The sequence below is a fragment of the Mixophyes fleayi genome, chromosome 2, assembly GCF_038048845.1.
Source record: "Mixophyes fleayi isolate aMixFle1 chromosome 2, aMixFle1.hap1, whole genome shotgun sequence".
Taxonomy (NCBI): domain Eukaryota; kingdom Metazoa; phylum Chordata; class Amphibia; order Anura; family Limnodynastidae; genus Mixophyes; species Mixophyes fleayi.
In genome coordinates this window covers 215,553,278-215,575,266 of record NC_134403.1, presented here as the reverse complement: position 1 = coordinate 215,575,266, position 21,989 = coordinate 215,553,278, and the positions used below count along the sequence as shown (strand labels likewise).

General features: G+C 40.3%; 1 protein-coding gene across 2 annotated transcripts; it reads left to right on the top strand.

The window, feature by feature from the left end:
* Positions 1-5,019: 5,019 nt before the first annotated feature.
* LSM10 (LSM10, U7 small nuclear RNA associated) lies at positions 5,020-8,774 on the top strand. 2 transcript variants are annotated; one of them, XM_075195439.1, is made up of 2 exons: positions 5,020-5,156; positions 8,032-8,774. In XM_075195439.1, the coding sequence occupies exon 2, from the start codon at positions 8,040-8,042 to the stop codon at positions 8,403-8,405; it is 366 nt and encodes a 121-aa protein (XP_075051540.1). In that variant the 5' UTR covers positions 5,020-5,156; positions 8,032-8,039; the 3' UTR covers positions 8,406-8,774. The 2 variants fall into 2 exon arrangements, with proteins under 2 accessions (XP_075051540.1, XP_075051541.1); XM_075195440.1 differs by lacking the exon at positions 5,020-5,156 and adding an exon at positions 5,540-5,850.
* Positions 8,775-21,989: the final 13,215 nt, after the last annotated feature.

Here is a 21,989-nt window from a genome sequence, read left to right as displayed (position 1 = left end):
TGCAGTGTGAGAATGTGCGAAGGGAATAGTCTTCGGATGAGGCGTGGTGGGCATTTCTCTTTTATATTCAGATTTACAGACGGATTCAAAGTTTTTATATTAACTGTAAAACAAGGGGTTACTTTTTCCCTTCATTTGTAATGGAAACAAACCAATGGTCTCACAGTTTAAAAGTTTAGCTTTAAAATACAGAATGTCAGATTTGGCAGTTACACTTGCCGGTGTGTAGGGCTGGATAGCAACACACAGCTTGTTCCAGCGATGTGCAGTAGATGCAGAGTGATAGTTGGAGGTTTTTTAGTGAAATGAAGACGATCATGTGTCGGCATCCACTGGACCGTAGGAAAAGGTTGCACTTGTCATCACATTTTGCTAGACCATAAACACATAAAAACATGTTTTCACCACTGATAAATGTAAAACTTATAAACATTTATTAATTTTACTAACAAAAGCCATCGCATGTAACTTTTACTTGTTGTCCTACATGCAGCCATTTTCTGATAATCACAATTTTTTCTTCTTATGATTCCTTGGTTTTGCTGTCACGAAGAGAACACGGCTACCACAAAATAGCTGATATTTGGCCTACCAGAACAATTGCATTTCTCCAGCAATTATAATATACCAAAAATGAACCAGTGAAGAAATATTCCATTACCCCTAGTTAAAACATTTCAGTACCAATCCCACTAATGAAACTCCATACTATACTGGGACAAATTTTGAAGTGAAGTGTCTGATGTTTCTAAGGATAGATTCATTTCATTTGTACTTTATTTTTAAAATGTAAACCATTCTTCCTGGATTATATGATGTACGTGATGGATTAGGAGAAAGTCGTCTGCTGCAAGCTTTCTAGTTGTATTTGGAATAAAATACTTCAAATCAAATCACTGAGGTTTTTACATGCATTAACTCAAAGGAATCCATGCCACATTTGCAGTAAGCTACACCATATTTTGCACTATGTTGTCTCTGCCAGGAAGAACATTTCTATCTCTTACTCTATCTAAGCAAGTTTTGTTGTATTGTGTGTGTGTGTGTAATAAATATATATATATATATATATATATATATATAGCTAACGGTCTAATCATAAACCTGTAGAACCAGATGGAGAGGTCTTCATCTATAGCAGCCGCCTTTCCCGTAGAGCTCATTATGCTCACAGGTACTCGGATGCCCCCAGGTCTTATACTCAGAGTAGTACAGGTGTATGAACGTACCATAGCGGGGTATAGCGTCTAGTGTGATCAGAAGCAGGAACGTAGTCCGGGTCAGGAGCGCTGGCAGAAGACAAGGAGAATCCAGAACCGAAGCAACAGGCAAGAATCCAATCCAATAAACAAAGCCAAGGGCCAAACACAGGAAATCCAATAGAAGCAGGTTCAAAAGACACAGGAGCTGGCAAGTGCACAGAACTAAGAACTATAACCGGCAGGGAGGCTAAGCCCTCCCTGCCTAATATACAGACACTGGCCAATGGGAGCAGGGGACACCAGCTGAGTAATCAGCCACAGGAGCTGCCTAATTAAAGTTTAATAGAATTGCACATGCGCCCGGCTGAACCTAATGCCGGGACACTGCACTAGCTACGCAGCGTCCCGACCTTTGCCTAGGCGACGGCCGGAACGAAAACAGGAAGTGATGGTCGCCATGGAGACGACCGGGGCGGGGCTCGTAACATATATATATATAGATATACACAGAGAGCTTTCAGTTGTTGCACTGCAATCTAGTAGCTTTACTAGCTTTTCCAGATAATCTCATGCCAGTGAAAGCTGTCCATATGGGTTCTTGAGCCTCTCTGTACTCTCTTCAGAGTACCAGAAATGGCCTGCCTTAAGTATTTAAGTGAGTATGTGGGGATTAGTAACAGCTGCTGCTATAACTGGCCACTTCCCCCGATGTCTCAATGATGGTATCAGTTTCTTGTTCCAGAAAAGGAGAGTGACTTGTTTCAGCTGCCAGAACACACTAAGGGGGGTATTCAATTGTTAGCGTTAACGGGAAAAAACGAGCGCTCAAAAAATCTTAGCGTTAATACGGTAATTACTCGCGGAATTTCAGCTCGCCCGCTCCCTGAAATTCCGCGAGTAAACTACCGTATTAACGCTTTTCGCGCGCAATAGTACCGTATAAACAGTAATGTTTTTTGAGCGCTCATTTTTTTTCGTTAACGCTAACAATTGAATACCCCCCTAAGGGTTATTCCACATCAAATCAAAACAATTTTAGAAAAAAAATCTACCTTACATTCTCTAATTTCAATTAAATTTGGTATAATAAATGCTGTCATTGGTGTAAAGAAAAACCCCACATCTTGGGCGTATTTGTACACTGGGTTTGAAGTTATATATGCCTTTAAAGCTGCATTTTTTTTCAATCAAGTATTTTTATTGGTATTTCAAAAATACAAAAACAAAAGAAAAATACAAAAGAAAAAAAATTGCAAGTATAACACTGAGTCAAGAGGATTACCTATACAAGTACATTGCAAAATGACATCATATGTGCTAATCTCGTTAAGGAGCATGAATATTCATCCAAATACAAGAAGCAGATCTGAGTAATTTATCCATAACCCATAGTGGCACAACTAGACAATGCATGTTTATGTCAAAGTGTGTGACATTTAACATTTGACATGGGGACCTGCAGGCTCAGGCATTCGAAACCCAACGGCTCGGGAAAGCAAGTGTGTAGGGAGGCTCAAGCCACCTCTACCATATGCCCTCTAATTTTGTCACAGCCTGTCGGCTGGTATACACAAACCTCTCGTGCCCTATAGTAGTGTTGACCAATGCTATCCAATTTTTTATTGTGGGACTTGCCGGGGCCAACCAAAGTCTCGCCATGCTGACTTTAGCTACCATGAACAACTCAGAAATGTAGAGTTGCGTCCGCTTATTGCCCTTGCCCTTCAGGCGAAGCCCAAAGAGACAGGTGGCAGGTGACCACAGAGGAACCTCAAATCCAGTTTTTTTAATACATTGAGTGACCCCATGCTAATAAGTTTCAATATGGGGACACTCCCAAAGAAGGTGCCAAAGTTACCATTTTCTGAGTTACATTTCGGGCAGTTGGGAGTATTATCAGGGTGGAATTTTGCCAGTCTAATAGGGGTCAAGCAAGCTCTGTGCAAAATGAAAACTTGTATTTGTTGAAACTTTAAGGATGCTGTGTAACCAGTAGAGCTGTCCAGGACCATTCCCCAGTCCGTATCAGATAAAGGGCCTATATTTATTTCTTACTGGCTTCTCAGGCCATCCAAATTGCCCACTGTAGTTTCATATTGCTTCCTCAGTGGGGCATTAACAATTACAGGTGGTTCCCCCTTAAATTGTGTGGTTATGGCATGTTGTAGTTGGAGGTAAGAGAAGAACATTGTTCTGGGTATGGAGAATTCCCTAGACAACTGTTCAAATGATTTGAGAACATCCACATCATATAACTGACCGACACCTCTACACCATAACTGGACCACCACATGTACCCTTCCACTGTGTCCAATTCCTTTAACTTCTTTATCCCCCAAATAGGTGTGCATGGGTCAGTGTCAGAATATTCCACCATTTTATTACTAAGAGTAAAGCTGCAATTTTTTAACGAAAAACTTTCTTTTACTGTTTTTTAAATTGCGTTTGTAGCTCACCTGATCGAGCTAGAGAGTTGGGCAATGTCTCACTTAAAACCTCTTTTTATTGACTTTCATATGATATGTAACAACATTATGTTTCAATACAAAAATTAAAATGTAAACATTTCAAAATCAAAAATTAGATTTTCTCAAAAAGCCATATTTTTAATTTTTTTAAAAACATCTCAAAAAATGTTAATACTGTTGTTAGTAAATCCCCAAAGTTTTATTTTGGGATCATGATGTGATAATCTGCTACAAGCGCTTTCAGTTTGGACTGTTTGCTAAAATAATGAAAATGAGAACTATCTAAGCCTGTTCATTACATTTAATTTATCTCCTTAAACAATCCCTTTGATGTATATTATGTACATAGTATGTTAATACTGAAATATTTAAAACATTTGTGATCATTTTATGTCTTTCACATATTATAAGAAAGCTTACTACACATCATTACCATTTGGTGCTGCTGCTCTGGATGGATGGTGCTACTTGATGGGCTGGAACTGCCTGAAGGCTTCATTTGTTTTTAGTATTTACATTTCAGAAAGGGCGTACATTTCAACACAAGTTACAATATTACATTACAGCATATGACCATCTGTCTGGAGAAGCCACTGTTTATGTCAGATTGCAGTGCTGGGTCTTCAGTAATGTTGTATAATTGACATTGTGCTATCTTGACAACTGTAGAGACATTTCCTGTTCCATAGCCTACCTAGCCAACATTGCCAAGGAAGACTTGCAATGCTGTTTTGTTCCTGTGAGATAGCAAAATGCTCACAAGTTCTCATCCTTAAACACCACTAGAGGCCATCACTGTAATAAATAAATAAAAAGTTGTCAGACTTCAAATAGAGATGGAAGACGATTCTGAATTTCAGAAATTCGCCAGATAAGTCTGCAATCTCTTATATACATCTATGTTTTTAACTTTTACAATATTAAAAATACCATTAAATGCTACTCTATCAGGTGGCAATTTCATAATTTCTAAGTTGGTTCCAGGGACACAGGCTTTGGAACTAAAACAGGAACAATTAAGATAAACAAGGGAAACTAAGATTTGTAAAAAAGATTGCTGCACTAATCAATACATTATTCTATCGAGACAACATATTAAATATGGTTTTATAGCATGCAATTGAAGGCTCCAAATGAAATATAAAATACATATACTTTGATTTTTACAATATGTGCAGAATATATAATTACTATAAGTATTTCATTCATATTTCTTTTTCATACCAAACTCTTAGGTTTTAAATAACTTATTGTTCTGCATAATTAGCGCACAACAGTCTAGTTGTTTGATTGGATAAATTAAACTGTTCCGCCATTGGTGTGTTCGGCTGTCAGTCATTGAAGAAGAGGTTCTCATTAGTGAAGGAAAATCACGTGACAGATGTGTCAACTTGTCTCTTTAGCGGGTGAGCTGAAAGTGTGGTGAACAGAGCAGCGTGTGTGTATCCGTACAGAGAGCGGAGGACAGTACCCAGCATCCTGGAGGGTGAGTGGGGAGAGGACAAGTCAGTGCTCAGCCCTGCGCTGGCTGATCCGGCCCTGACAACGTACAGTCTGCGATGTGCTCGCTAATATACGGGGCGCCACATAGTATATGCTCAGCATGTGTCTGAACTCTCTCTGGTGACCTGTACCCAGAAGATGACTATACACTAGGTAGAAGGATGTAATACAGAGCGTCCCGCAAGGTTATGTGCTTCCTGGCCCCGACTGTTTCTAATAAGTGCAACCATACAAAAACCGCAGTTTTACAGCGCCCCCTACTGGCTGTTAGACTCTGGCTTGTAATATGTAATAAAGGCTTGTTCTAGTTAAGAGCTTGGTAATTGGGGATGTCTTTGCTCAGGCCTTTATAGGCAGGCGCCGGTACTCTCCGCACTCTTGCTGCAAGCAGAGCCCATAGGAGGCAATAGGTGCTCTTTGGTTGTGTTCCTTATTTACATAGCTGCCCTCTTCCTCCTCAAGCCGATTCCATTCTGACCTAATTTAAATAAGTAAAGAGTTCACCCCAGATCCAAGACTAAATTTACGTACTTTTCAGGGACATATCAACCCTATAGTGGATGGAACCTAGGGACAGTCCAAGCCTGCTCTAAAGTTGTACATCTGAGGATTATTATGCATTAAATAGTGTTACCCATTTATAAAGAGACAACACCTCCTGCAGTGCTGTGCAAAAAGTAAGTAGTTAGCAATTGTATAATTTTACACAAGTTTGATAAAAGAATTAGAAACCTTCTCCAACAAGGCTTTATTAAAGAGGTAGAAACAGGTAAGGTGACTGCTTTGCAAGTGGGAACAGTCCTGACTGCTCAGGTTGGTAAAATGAATTATTAGGTGGTGCTTGTCTAAATAGATTAGTTATAAGGGAGTGTTTAAAAAAAAAAAAAAGCTGTGCACTTTAGACAACCCCTTTTAAATCACAATGTCCCCACTTATAGCAAATAAGTGTGATTTCCCTCTATTACCTGAATTCTAGATCAGGCTCTTGTCACTGGGGGTCTCAGTCTGTCATGGTGCTTCAATAAAGTTCTGTGGAAGTGCTATGGAGAGCTTGCAGTGTGCTCACTTCCTGCATGAATGTTGCAATCTTGCTCTGTTTAAGATAACAGGATGGGAGGTGTTAAATGTGGGGCTTGTGATATATATGGAGACAGTGTTGATTTAAAAAAAAAAAATGTTGTGAAAAGTGGACAACCCCTTTAAAGATCTGAAGACTTGACTTGTTTGATGGCATCATGGTGGCTTAGTAGTTAGCACTTCTGTCTCAATACTGGGGTCATGAGTTTGATTCCCAACCATGACCCTATCTGTGTTTGTGTGGGTTTCCTCCCACACCCCAAAGCCACACTGGTAGGTTAATTGACTGCTATTAAATTGACCTGAGTGTATGTGTTAAAGAATTTAGACTGTAAGCTCCAATGAGGCAGAGACTGTTGAGTGTGTTCTCTGTACAGCGCTGAGGAATTAGTGGCACTATATAAATAGCTGATGATGGCATGTGGAAGTGAGCTCTAGAGACTAGGTGGAGCATGAGAGAAATCCTGATGGTGTGAGAAGTTGTGATCAGAGAGGAGGTCATGTGTACAAGAGAAGATTCATTTGAGGCAATACCTAAAATTACAAAGCAGATGTAAAGAGGTACAAGCTCCCTGAGAGTTTCCCTAGGTGCAGACTAGGATTTTAAAATCTATCCTCTGTGATAGAGAGCCAGCAAGAGAGTGACACTGAAAAGTAGTACTTGAGAGCAAAAAAACATGAGTCTAGCTGCAGAATTCAAAAAAGTTCAGAGTTAAAGCACTCTGTTTAGTAGTAGATCACAAAGGGGGGCATTGCAATAGTCTAGCTAGGGTATAATTAGAATGTGCACCAGTATTTTAGTTGTACATAAATGTGTCATCAACACTATTTCTGAATTATTTTTTATTTATAACATGATTGGGAATAGATTGTATTAACTTGTCTTGCAATAGAGGCTTTTCAGATATCTAGTAGATCAGGGTTTCCCAGTCCTTAGAACACTTACCAGTGCAGGTTTTCTAGGTGACAAGTAAAATAATTATACCATATGTGGACCTGTTACACTGTCGGTCAGTAATGAATACACCTGTGCTCCAGCAAGGGGATATGGAAAACCTGCACTGTTAGGGGGCTCTGAGGACTGAGATTGGGAAACCCTGGCATAGAAAGTCCTGCATTGCCTAGAAACACCATCTTAAAGCTGTGAGCAGCCTGTCCTGATTAAACACTACATGTGAATTGAGATTAGGGGGTAAATGTATCAAGCTGAGAGAGTTCCGGCGGGTTTGAAAAACCAATCAGATTATAGCTATCATTTATTTAGTACATCCTATAAAATGACAGCTAGAATCTGATTGGTTGCTGTAGGCAACATCTCCACTTTTCAAAACCGCCGGAAAACTCTGTTTGATACATTTACCCCCAGGTGTTGACTGCAAAGAAACACAAAATAAACTTAAGTTTTGCAGTACTATGTAAATGTTTTCATGTTTAAATATGGTAGAGATGTAGGGTTTTATATTTAACCAGGGAATGTTAATCTTATTTTCTTAAACACTGCTTCAAAGAAAATCTATAAAATATATTGTAACTAGAATCTGAACACATTGTTCTTATGTCTGTGGGATCTCCTGTGAGGCTGTTTCTTCCAATGCAATTCTTATGTAGAGAGTGGGTCCAAACATGTGCATATTGGAGCCCATAATATGAATATTTGCATACAACTGATTTGTTAAATTTAAACAAACAAATTTACTCATAAGAATAATATATAGTATTTTAAATAGTTTATATTTCCCTTCTATACATGCAGTTTAAATGGTTAATATGTGTATTTGCAGGTGCCATCATGGAAGTAAGCCATTCGGTGAAGGAGAGAACAATTGCTGAAAATAGCCTAGTCATCCTTTTGCAGGGGCTGAATGGACATGTCACTACTATTGACTTGCGGAATGAAAGCTCTGCCACAGGTGCTATTGTCAATGTAGATGCTTTCATGAATATACGTCTGGCAAAGGTCACCTATACAGATCGACATGGGAAGATGGCTAAACTGGATGACTTGTTTGTTACGGGACGCAATGTGCGTTATGTACATATACCAGATGAAGTGGACATCATCCAGACTATCGAAGAACAGTTGAAGAAGATCCAAAGTGTTCGGGGATTTGGTGGAAAGGGAAGAAAAGAGTTTACATTAAGGAAGGGCAAGTGATTTCCAATCTGTTCATCTCCAAACAACATGAACAAACTGAAAAATGGTGTGGTTTTTCTTGATCTAAAAATTGCAAATCAATTTGTGAAACCATGACAGGTGGAGTGACATTGTATTCCAAAGTCCCTCCCCAAGTACTTTGCTAAATCATCTTAAACCAGTCCACAAAGGAGAGCGGTGTTTAAAAAGTGGTTCCACTTCTTCATTCAAGCTCCTTGGGTAGAAGTGGTTCTATACTGGTGGACACTAGAAGGCAGAAACTATGGGAGTTCTTGAACTTTACTTTAACAGTGAGGATATAATTTGCATTTGCTTGATCCTCTTTATGTGTCATTAAAAATATTTTCTAAGTTTTGTTTTCATACTGCATTTAAATGTTTGTCTTTTCAGTTGTCCTAAGTTGCATACAGGTAAAGCTTCATCGGTCATCAAATTCTGGAGGTTGGATATGACTGTAATTTTATGCAATTTAGTGACATGTTTTACTAATTGATAGTGGATAGGAGAAATGTTGGGTAGAGTCCCTTGGATGTCTGATATATTTGGTCTCCAGTTAGTGTTGCTACAGCAGACCAGAATGTAAGCTCTGACTCATACCTATTTGATATTTAAATGGATTTCCCACTTTTCATTTATTGATGTTTACATGCATCCCTTTTAATGAATACATTGCTTGATGTATCTAATGCTTTTCAGCCATGCCATATTTCATCATAGTTCATTTTCATAACCCTGGAACACAGTTAGATCTGATGCAGAGAGCACAGCAGAAATGTGTCACACCCCAGGTCATGGAATGTAAACTCTGTTATATATAAATGTAGAACTGCAAAGGAAGTCAGCAACTTGAAGAAATGTATTTAGTGAAAGCAGCTGCAGGAAATCATTCCTAAACTGAAAGTATCATCTGATGGTTGGGCAATTTCTTTAAAATGACTAATTTACATACAGGGAGCTTTACAACCATATATATTTCCCTCCGCCACAGAAATGTAATGTAGTTGAACCACATGAGCTGCATTTTTGATGAAATTGCACTTGAGGCATTACATTATCACATGTGACCCCTTCATATGTATCATCATGATACCAAAATAAAGTTTACATGTTCATTTAATTTGCCTGATGGCAGCCCTGACCATTGGGTTAATTCTCTACTCAGTAGAACATAGATAGGAAATGCCAGAGCCAGTCTCCTCTTCCTCAGTGTTTTTGAGTAACTTCCCAAGCTAGCTGTGAAAAATATAACAAGGGTGAGAATGTTAGGGCTGCCATGGAAATACACAGATAAACATAATTTGATGATACTTGCACCCTTCAAACCCAAGATGTTGCCATTGCTCTTCTTAAACATATTTTTTACAGTAGTCACCTGTAGACCTTTTCCATATATGCCTGTTTTGCAAGGGTATCTCTTGATGGGTCATACTCCTGTCATGATCCAGAAGGAAATACAAAGTGCTGAACAGTTTTTCTTTTTTTCAGTTTCTTTAAAGATCTATAGAGAATACTTTGATCACAGCTAGTATATATAGATGCTTCTCTTCTTTCCCTGCTTGTGAGTAAAATACTGCTAATAGAATTTCTTAACTGTACTTCTGGTACCGCCCTGTTCATTTTTGAATACTACCCCTGTCTGCTGGTCTGAGAATACCTTGTGGTGTGTATGGTTTAAGAAAAGCTGAAAATACAGAATTGCTTTACAAACTGCCCACATTTCTAAGAAATGTATCTGCAGCTCTTTCACCTTAATTCCAGATTTCTTGTACCATCTGAGCTCAAATGTGTCCTAAGCCTTTGATGCTGGAATCTGTTGTTTAAAATGAGCCTCTCTGATTCAAAGATGGGTGTTCCTTGGATTCCCCTTATGGGTTCCTTCAACCAGTTGAGAAACTCTGACTGAATCTGTTATCTTTATTCCTAATCCAGATTCCTCTCTGTGAGACCCATTGTTTGAGTAATTCTAGTTGCAGGTTTTTCATGTGCCATCTTGCTCATGGTGTAACATCTAGTGTGGATGCCAACATACCCAGAAGTCTGAGGTAATATTATTGAAGGATCATGTTGACCTAGAATGTAATAAATCTAACACTCTATTTTGTCCATTCTCTCCTCTGAAATAGTCACGTTGTCCTCTGTTGTGTTTATTTAAAGATGTAGGAACTGTAGTTGCTGTGATTGTGTCAGATGAGTCTTCTTTCTGCTGATGATCCATCAGTCATTTTGTAGGGAACTGATTAGTGTCCTCTTTCTTGAGAGAATTCTTCTGATCCTCCTACCACCAAAATATCATTCAGGTAGGGCCAGACCACGATACCTTGCTTTTAGTCTCGCCATTAGTACCTCTAGCACCTTGTTGGATGTTGAACAGCCAAAAGTAGGCATGTAAATTGACAGTGACAACCTAGAGCAGAAAATCTATGTAGACAATGACATTGGGATGCTTCTGGGATATGTAGATGGGTAACTTGCAAATCCTATGGATGTTTGATAATGTTCTACATCTATTGCTTTCATAATAGTTTGCTGTCTCCATACAAAGTACTTTTACTTGGATGGATTTGTTTCATCTTTGTAGATCCAGTACTGTCCTGAAGGCTCGTAACTACTTTTGTGCCATAAAAAAAGGAATAAAATTCTGTTTTTGACTGGGGGTATGGAAACTACTTGCTTTCCCATAAGTGTTTGTAAAATGTTGATTATTGCTTGTTTCTGAATTGAAGACAGGGGTCCTATTTTGTAAACTTTGGCTACAATGTCCCTTACCCAATGATCCTGGGTAGTTTGGATACCACTCTGTACATACTTTGATAATCTGCCCCTATCACAGACTCTGGGAGCTAAGTCATTGGGTTTTAATTGGTCTAAATATTTTTTGGCTTCTAGGACCAGAACAATACTCTCTAGGTCAATTTGTTCCAAACTGTCTACCAGGCTGCTATCTCCTTACTTCTCTAAACTGTTGCAGAGATTCTCCGTGTTTTGTGGTAAATGGTGTGTTTTCCTTGGTTACCTTTTGGACCATTGAATTTAATTTATCTGTAAACCATAAAGAACCTTCAAAGGGAAGCATGACCAGTCAGTCACCCAAGGCCTCAGCCAAAGTGGTGTCCTAGCCATCAATTTTGAAGCTGTTCTTGCCAATAGCGTAATCATATCTACAGAAGCTTCACATAGCAAATCAATACCCTTCTTCATAGTTTCCAAAGTAGTTATAAAATCTCTGTTAATTTTGTTTGGGTATCTAAATTCTAAGGGCTCTAGAAACAGGCTGCTACAACCCCAGATTTAACTGCAGTGATATATAATATCCATGGAGTCTTTTAAGGGTGTCTATCCTGTAGTATAATAGTAATTTTTTGCTGAAAATTGACTACCACTGCATCAACTTTTGGGGAAAAAAATTCCAGTTTTCTGCTTCATTACCTAAAAAAATACAATCTTTTTAGGATTCAGCTTATGCCTTTCTGATTGTATAAGATCTTTAATAACATTATGGACAAATACACTGTGTTGAAGGTGACTTTTGTCAGAGAAAACATCCTTGTAATGTTGCCTTGATTGGTATATCTTGATGTCTCATAACTTTTTATTAATTTTGTTACCGTAACATTTCAACTCTAGCTAAATTGAATGATGTGGGTTACTTAATTTCACTGTCTCCACTGCCTGATTACTAATCTTCTTTAACAAATTCCCCTGATGTGTGCATGGGGCCTGGTAAATCATCCATAGCAAATGCTGTATGTGGCTTGAATATCTTAACATTTCTATGAACATTTATGTTCTCTTTAGTCAAAAAATATGTTTTTATCCAGTTCATTAATGCTCTACATAGCTTTAGTGGCTGTACTATATCCTTAATAATTTGATGTGTACAATCCACCCATAGAGGCTCTAAATAGTATTATTATTATTAATAGTAGGTAAATATGTATCATAAACTCCACAAATCCTATGATGTGCCTTACAGGCCTTCTTCCCCTTTCTCTCCTACTCCGCCCTCCCCCCCCCCAAACAGGCTTCATATGGGAAAGAATAAAAAATAGATGTAGCTTGCTCTAAAAATGTATGGAAGTACAACAACTAACGCTCATACCTTGGTTCTGTCCATTCTCTGTGAAGCAGGCCCTGGTGATACAGCTGTAATTTAAAATTTGATGCCATTTACACTAGTATGAAACCCAGAAGCCTGCATTGTGCTCCTCCTTATGGCACACAGGCACCCTCTGCATAAAAGCCAAGAAAATGTCCCCGCGCTCTCTGATCCACTGAGGATTTTAACTGACTTGGGGTAGCAGGTAAGTCCTATGCAGAGTAAAACTACACAACTCCTCACTGCACTATATACTCTGCCTATGTGGTTGGACAAGGCAGGAAAAAAAAAGACATTGAAGAAGAGTAAAAGTAGGTAATTATTTTATTTATATGGCGCCACAGAATCTGCTGGGCTGCACAGTCGACAAAAATAACAGATCCTTAACATAATCATCAGGGCTGCCAGAAACTCCAAAGAGGAATGTTTGTAAATAGCTTTTTAATAGCTCCAATTCTGTTTATCTTTAAAGAAATGTTTACATATCTCAAGTCATGTGCAGGTCTAAAGGTATTAGAAATGCCTACAATATTCATGGGTATTGGATTATTAGTTTTATTAAGTTTCTCAATGAAAATCAGTTCCATAATTTAATCACAGGCTGAAATGTTTTATCATTTATTAAAACAGTAAAATGTGTATATAGGCAAGCGGCACAATAGCCTAGCTTTCTCCTTTTTGATGTCGCTGTGCCTACTTTTGCTCTTTTGTACTTTTTTGTGAGTTATGTACACCTAGTGGTCTACTTAATAAACTGCAGGTTTGATCACTAAAATCTGGTTGCTTATAGTGCCCAGTTTCTAGTTATCATTTATTTAGTACATTCTACAAAATGCTATAATCTTATTGGTTGCTATAGGCACATCTTAATGTTTTCAAACCCGCAGTTTAGTAAATATACCCCCTAAATTATTACTTTGTGAATGGGTAAGTTACAATTTCATGAGGATGTAGACTGGGTCAAAGCTTTCCTCATATGTAATTTGTTGTTTTGTTTTCTTTGGGGGTATTGTAAAGATAAACAACCAACAAAGCAATCACCTGGCGCTAAAAAAATTAAAAACCACTCAATGGAATCAGATAACGCAGCTGTGTGAGGATGGTGTCACATCCCAAAACAGAAGATATCAAAAAAGAAAATTACACAGCGCTGAAAAATGATTCCAGAGGAGTGAATCTCCCTCGATATTATTATCTGAGTGATGAGTTAAAAATTTATCCAGGGCAATGTAAAATACAATACAACATTTTAATATACAGTTAAAAAAAAATCACATTCTTCAATATCAAAAAGGTATATATAGCTCCAGAAATAAGCAATAGATAGATTTTATATGCTGATTAGAGACCATCAATCGTAATAGCAGGTGTGAACACCAATGAAACTAATATAGGATATACAGATCATCAATCATAATAACCATTTGACCACTAGTGAAACCGTAATATAGAGATGTGGGTGTAAGGTAAATCTCCACAGTATATTTTGGCATAAACAGATCTTTAGCTGGTTCACAAATCCGGAGAGAAGCGTTAGGATAATATTAATTCCACTAGTGTAGACATTTGGGACTAATATATTTACTCCTCCATAAGACAAATATCGTTCCGGATAGAATACACTTGGTATCTGTAGGAAAAGCAAATGTTATGAGCGGAGCTTGTGGGATCTTGCTAGAGATTTAATCAAGTGTATAATAGTGGCAAGAATATACACCCATAGTTCCTCCGGTATCCCTCCTCCGGAAAACTGACACTTTGTGTCTAGTGGAAAACACACTTAGCCGTCCAGATAAAAATAGTTGCCGAAACCACGGAGATTTGCCAGGGATTGAGATGGATCTGGGAGAAAATAGCAAAATATGCACTCACAGTCTCTCCGGTATCGCTCCACATGGACCGCAATCTGACGCTGGCTCTCCAATACTCATTCGGCTGTAATGAGCTCCTAATGATGTTGCAGGTGCGCACCTGTGTAAGTTCCGTGTAACAAATAGCTGGCTGAAAAGTTCCTGTTGTAAAAGGTCTGTTCCATTAAGGAAAATCATAAAGTGAATACAATAAGTATAGACTCGGATGGAATATAGGCAACGCGTTTCATCCACCACCTGTGGACTTTCTCAAATGTGTTGTAAAGATACTAGCAAACAATTAGCCTTTTGTCAGTCGAAATAAGCAATTTTTGAAAGTATCTTTCATAAGGACACTGCTCCTTGTAGGTGTGTTTATAAATATGTGCAAATCCAATTTAAAAAGTGAAAAATTAAATGCATATTGTTTTCACTGTGTCAGTATGTCACAAATGACCCTCTTAGTGCTTTTTCTCATCTGCCCTAGGATGTAGCATAGCCATTTATAGACAATGTCGTGGTTTTATCACACTGTTGGCTACAGACAAAAAAAAATGCTTGGCAAATACAGCTGAACACAATACAGTAATTGGCCTCTGGTACTCCTTGTAAATATACGCATGTGATTATATCCAAAAACAACAGTGGGGAGTATGTTATTCTAACATATTGTGCTGATTATAAGCCTTCTGCAAATTGTTAAACTTAAATAAAGTTACTGATGTATATGTATGGGACTGCTTATATGTGGGAACTGATTTGGGATTTTTCTGCATTTTAGAGATAAAGATTGCAGTCGTGTAGTTGACAAGCCTAAGCTTCTTAGAGAGCTGTTGGCTAGTTGACTGGAACATGGTAACACCTTGCTGCCCATGACTTGCTGAGAAATTATAGGTGGAGCACTATTCGTTCAAGTAAAGCACAACGTGGCATTTGCTTGGTATACCAAATATACTCATACACTACATGGCCAAAAGTATGTGGACTCCTAATTAGTGTGGTTGACCATTTCAGCCAGACCCATTGCTAACAGATGCCTAAAATCAAGTATACAGCCATGCAGTCACCATAGTCAAACAGCAGTTGAGTGGAGTGTACGGAAGAGCTTAGTGACTTTCAACATGGCACTGTCATAGGATGCTTTACCAACATGTCAAATTTCTGTCCTGCTTGAGCGACCACTGTAAATAGAAACATCTAGGAGCAACAGTAGCTCAGCCGCAAAGCATTAGACCACAAGACAACTGCAGAGTGCTGTAGCCTGTAAAAATACAGGCACAAGAACTGTTTTTCAGGAGATTCATAGAGTTTCTATGGCGGAACAGACACACAAGCTGGGGGTGTTTTTCATGTTTCAGCCTGGATTTCTTAATTTCAGCGAAGAGAAAGCTTAATGCTATAGCAAATAATGACATTCTAGAGAAATGTGGGCTTCAAACTTTGTGGCAACAGTTAGGGAAAGGCCCATTCCTGTTTCAGCATGACAATACCCCCCCTGCACAAAGCAGTCCATCAAAAAATGGTTCCCCATGTTTGGTGTGGAACTTGAAAGACCTGCACAGAGTCCTGACCATAACCCCATTGAACACCTTTCGGATGAATTGGTATGACTGGACTGCGAGCAAGGCCTTTTTCACCGCCATCAGTACCCGACCTCCCTGGTGCTCTTGTGGATGAATGGATGACTAGTGGGAAGCCTTACCAGAAAAGTGGAGGCTGTTATAGAAAAAAAGGGGAGACCTACTCCATAATAATCCCAATGGTTTTAGAATGAGATGATCAACAAGCACATATAGATGTGATATTCAGGGGCCCATATACGTTTGGCCATATAGTGTGTGTGCCACACTAACACACTGTAAATGAGTGGGCAAAGCATTTTGTTTCAATTAATCTCCCTCCACCTGTAATAGCTGACAGTTAATGATTATTATTGGTCAGTAGAGTTTTAGGCCTTCAAAGGAACAGGGGGAGTCTAATGTGTCAATGTAAAGGTGTTTCTGACCTAGGAGGAAAGGTTTCATATTTTGTATAATATTAAATAAATACACATGCAGTGACCACAGAAGGAGCAGGGGCAAACCTAGGATTTCTAGAGGCGAGTTTCCGTATATTTAATTTTGGAACAAAGTGAAATCAAAACAAACAAATTTGCTGCAACAATCCGACAACCTGTACTTTTTTGTAGGTAAATTGATTGTAAATAAGAAGTTTAGTCACAGAGTGTAAGATGTAATCTAATAACTGGTGCAAAAGCAGCAACTAAGAAGTGTTTGCTCCACTGTTTCCACTTGCTTGTTTTATTCCTGGTTTTCTGGAAATTTCACCCTGATCAGGAAATGTTTGTGAAACCCTGGTAATTCTAATTTATTTTAATATTTTAAGTTTAACTTTAATTTATAAAAAACAAAGCAAAAAAACAATGCCACCATCGGGTTTCCAAGCCTTTTGGTGGTGCATGGTCAGGGCAGATTTTCCTAAATGTACACAAAACAAAAAGACAGTTGTCAGCGCTTATCCTTTACACTGCATATCTGTGTGTATCTAGCAAAATGAAAACATGAGTTATTGGTTCATATCTATATCAAAACATTTAAGCCTGCATCCCAACATCAAAGGCACCTCATTACATGCAGGTCCTACACTGACCTACATGCTTTAAACACCATTAAAATGCAGATAAAATCAGATGCACTTACCTCCCAGGTATAGGGGTTTACATCTAGCAAGGGCTGACTGGTGAGCCTTACCCAAATGTGCCTTAAATAGGCTTGATGGACAGCAGCTATGACAATAAGGCAATATTTTGAAACAAAACCAGAGAAAATGACAATTTCCCAAATGTATGGTATGAGGATGACATAGAGAAGTAGCACTGTGTAGTATCCATATGTACAAAAGAAGAATTGCCTAAAGTGATGTGGTAATGTGCAGTGTCTGAATGTACAGCATACAAATTGCATAAAGAGGAGTGGTTCTATGAGTGTCCATATGCACAGCATGAACATGACAGAGAAATGGTACTGTGCAGTATATATATAAAGCATAGCAAGATAATTCAGAATTGCATACAAAACAGAAAATAGACAGTGGTAGTGCTGCATCAGATACGAAAACTAGAATTAGAACAATAAAATATACATAAATGTAATAAAATGTTATATAAAAATGAGGCATAAAGTAAGCTGTACATTAATGTGAACATTGCTTTAAATACATCTGAATATCTAACCAAATGAATATTACTCTACAAAACTAGTATGAGTCTCATCTCATATCCAAATAAAATAAAAACTATTAAAGTTAATGTTAAAGTTACTTACCCAGTACTGCACATCAGATTGCAGATGATAACAGGTCATTTACTTTCTGTGCTAGATATAAAACTGTTAAAATGATACATTCTAGACAAAAGTAACGATGGCCATTTTGTTGAGGATAATGTTTATGAAAACATGCAGATGCTCATGGAAATGTTTCCTAGGTTGCAGACAATGTGTTATATTTCAACTAATTGGGAGGTTCCATGATTAGAGAAAGGGGGCTCTGTGTAACTCACGGAGGCAGACCACAAATAAGAATTCATGGGTAAGTAGCACAAAGAATACAGTGTTTAATTTTTCTACAAAGTTTGTCAATAATGGAAAGGAGCTTCATTTTTTCTTATCGATCTATAGAACATCTTTTCATTTTAACCTGGTTTTCCCAGATGGTCTTGAGGTTGGTAGCAATATTCTTTATGGCATAGTGCGATGTATCCCCCACTGCACACCGTTCTTTGTCAGTGTTTTACTTTCAACTTTAAATATTAGACATAAGAGACTGTGACATTACACTGAGGTTCTTTGCTACTTCTTTTACACCTTGCTCTGAAAATTAATTTTGGTGAATGACAACTCCAGGAAAGGTTATGATATGGAGTGAAGGGGCGTGTAATCTCTGTAAGAGGTGGGAGCTGTGCATGAAGAAGGTGGGGGCTATGTGTATGGCTAGAAAAATGTTTTTAAATTTGCCTGGCCCATAATTCTAAAATATTTGTAGAACGCTGCTCTAGTGTATTAATACAATGCAGAAGTCTCACTATATAGTTAGCAATCTGCCATTTTCAATCAGCTTCTGCTAATAAAATGGTCCTAACTCTAATCAGTGAATAGTGGATTACATATATCCATGTATTTTATACATCTGTAAGTTCCATGCTTATCTGATTGTTGATTAATGGGGGTGAAAGTTCTTTGCAGTGCCTTGTCCAACACAATGAGTACAGATAACTCTTTATTTAACAGAATCTTAATGTATAATGCCTCTGAAACACTTCATTGTCATACCGTTGACTGGCACATCTTACCTCAATTTTGGTCCACATAATTCTTTACTATTACATTATACTGGATCAGTCTAGTATCAAAAGGGACAATGCAAAACAGTAAAATGCTAATATTGGTAATGCAAATTTAGAAATTCCTAGGTAGCTAATGCATTACAAACATTTCTGGGGTGCACTTGGATTTGAGCATGCCAACTAAGCTTGTTTCCCATATGTTGCAGGTTGAGCTGCCCTCCCCCTTCTGTGAAAACTCTGAAGCTCTGCTTGTAAAGACAGATTTGCATTAGAGTTCATTATACTTACTGAATTCTCTCTTTGTTTTTATTCCATTGTGGACATAGTGATTTTTGGCAGGCATACATTTTTTATGCAATGACTTCTGACTGCTAGTGTCATGTGCCAGCAATACGAGCCTATGTAGAGAACAATGTGAATGGGTAACTTTGACAGATCGTCTCTTGACAGTTCTCATTTAAATCTCTGTGCGTCTGTGCAGTTTATACAACCTAAAAACCCGCAATTTTAACTGATTAACAACCCTTTTTTGTAATAGTACAGTATTATTGTTCCACAAAAAATCAAGATTCTCTAAGGAATCGCCCTCTGCGCTAGCAGACCAGAATGGATTCTCTATAGTATAAAAATCACATGGAAAACCCTGCAGCTTAAACCACGATTATTATTATTATTATTATTAATATTTATTTATAAGGCACCACAAGGCATCCGCAGCGCCGTACAGAGACAAACAAAATCACAATACAATGGGAGACAGCACAGTACAGTAAACACAGCAACTCAGTATGCTCAATGCACAGCTAGAGAGGGCGGGGAAGGGGGAGGAGGGCGCGGAAGACAGGGAGGAGGGAGCGAGAGTGGACGTGGGGTGGAGGACCCTCGAGGAGGAGGGCTAAGTAGCTGGAGAGCAGAGTTAGAAGTGGTGGAAACAGGAGGAGAGATGGCCCTGCTCAGAGGAGCGCACAATCTAAGGGGAGGGGTGGACAGACAGAGAGACGCAGGGGAGAGAGTGAGAGTAGGGGGACAGAGGCAGAAGATAAGGTAGGAAGTTAAGTGGGAGACAGAAAGGCTTTAAGAAAAAGGTGGGTTTTTAGGGCCCGTTTGAAGCTGGACAGATTAAGGGAAGTTCTGATGGAGGGAGGGAGCTTGTTCCAGTGGAGGGGGGCAGCGCGGGCGAAGTCTTGGATACGCGCGTGGGAGGAGGTTATAAGGGGGGAAGAGAGGCGACGGTCAGAGGCAGAACGGAGAGGGCGGGATGGAGCATGAATAGAGAGGAGGGTGGAGATGTAGGGCGCAGTGGAGTTGGCGAGGGCCTTGTAGGTGAGTGTGAGGAGCTTAAAGAGGATTCTGAAGGGGAATGGGAGCCAGTGAAGGGCTAGGTAGAGGGGGGAGACAAAAGAGGAGCGGCGAGAGAGGAAAATAAGCCTAGCTGCAGCGTTAAGGACGGATCGAAGGGGATCGAGATGAGAGTGGGGGAGGCCAGTGAGGAGGAGGTTGCAGTAGTCCAGGCGGGAGATGATCAGAGAGTGGATAAGGCATTTGGTGGCATCTTGGGAGAGGAAGGGCCGGATGCGAGCGATGTTGCGCAGCTGGAAGCGGCAGGATTTAGCAAGAGAGAGGATGTGGGGGCCAAAGGAGAGAGAGGAGTCGAGGATGACACCAAGGCAGCGAAGTTGGGGGACAGGGGAGATAGAGGTGTTGTCGACAGTGATGGAGAGGTCAGAAGGGGATGGGGTATGAGAGGGAGGAAAAACTATGAGCTCAGTTTTGGCAAGGTTAAGTTTGAGGAATCGAGAGGACATCCAGGAGGAGATGGCAGAGAGGCAGGCGGACACCCTAGAGAGGAGGGAGGGAGAGAGATCAGGAGAGGAGAGGTATAGTTGGGTGTCGTCAGCGTAAAGGTGGTAGCTGAAGCCGAAGGAGCCTCCAGGGAGGAGGTGTATAGAGAGAAGAGTAATGGTCCCAGAACAGAGCCCTGAGGGACCCCGACTGGAAGGGTGGATGGGGGGGAGAGAGACCCAGAGGTGGTGACAGAGAAGGAACGGTGAGTAAGGTAAGAGGTGAACCAGGACAGGACTGGGCCGGAGAGGCCGAAAGACTGCAGGGTGTAAAGGAGGAGGGGGTGGTCAACGGTGTCAAAGGCTGCAGAGAGGTCAAGGAGGATGAGAAGGGAGAAGTGGCCCCTGGCTTTTGCAGAGAGGAGGTCATTGGTGACTTTAGCCAGGGCAGTTTCAGTGGAGTGGAGGGGGCGGAAACCAGACTGGAGAGGATCAAGGAGGGAGTATTCAGAAAGGTAGGAGGTGAGACGGCTGCAGACGAGCCTCTCGAGAATTTTGGAGGCAAAAGGGAGAAGAGATATGGGGCGATAGTTCGAGAGAGAAGTGGGGTCGAGATTAGGTTTCTTAAGAATGGGGGATACGAGAGCATGTTTGAAGGAGGAGGGGAAGATGCCAGTGGAGAGGGAGAGATTAAAGAGGTGAGCGAGGTGGGAGCAGGTGGTGGGGGAAAGTGAGCGAAGAAGGTGGGAGGGGATGGGATCCAGGGGGCAGGTAGTGGGGGGGGAGGATAAAATGAGAGAGTGGACTTCCTCGCCGGTGGTGGGACGGAAGGAGTGGAGGGGAAGGTGGTTGGGGGGGGAGGACAGAAGAGTGGGATGGGTGGAAGAAAGAGTGGAGGAGGAGATTTCAAGTCGGATGGCCTCGATTTTAGAGGAGAAGAAGGAGGCGAAATCAGAGGCAGTCAGGGAGGAGGGGGTGGAGGGAGGGGAGGGGGCCAGGAGAGTGCTGAAGGTGGCAAAGAGGCGGCGGGGGTTAGAGGACTGGGAAGAGATGAGGGATTTAAAGAAAGATTGTTTAGCGAGTGAGAGGGCAGAGCTGTAGGATGAAAGGATGAATTTAAAGTGGAGGAAGTCAGCCAGGGAGCGGGATTTTCTCCAGTGACGTTCGGCGGAACGGGAGCATTTTTGGAGGAAGCGGGTAAATTTGGAGTGCCAGGATTGGGGTTTGGAGCAGCGGGGGTGGACGGAGTGGGCAGGGGCGACCGCGTCCAGAGCGGAGGTGAGGGTGTGATTGTAGAGGGAGACCGCCTGGTTGGGGCAGGCCTGGGAGGAAAGGGGAGAAAGGAGGGTATCGAGAGAGGAGGACAGAGAGGCAGGGTCAAGAGCATCGAGGTTGCGTATGGACAGAGTAGGTTTGGGCAGGGGGAGGGGAGCAGGAGAAGAGGAGAGAGAGAAGGAGAGGAGATGGTGGTCGGATAGAGGAAAGGGAGAGATGGAGAAGTCGGAGAGATTACAT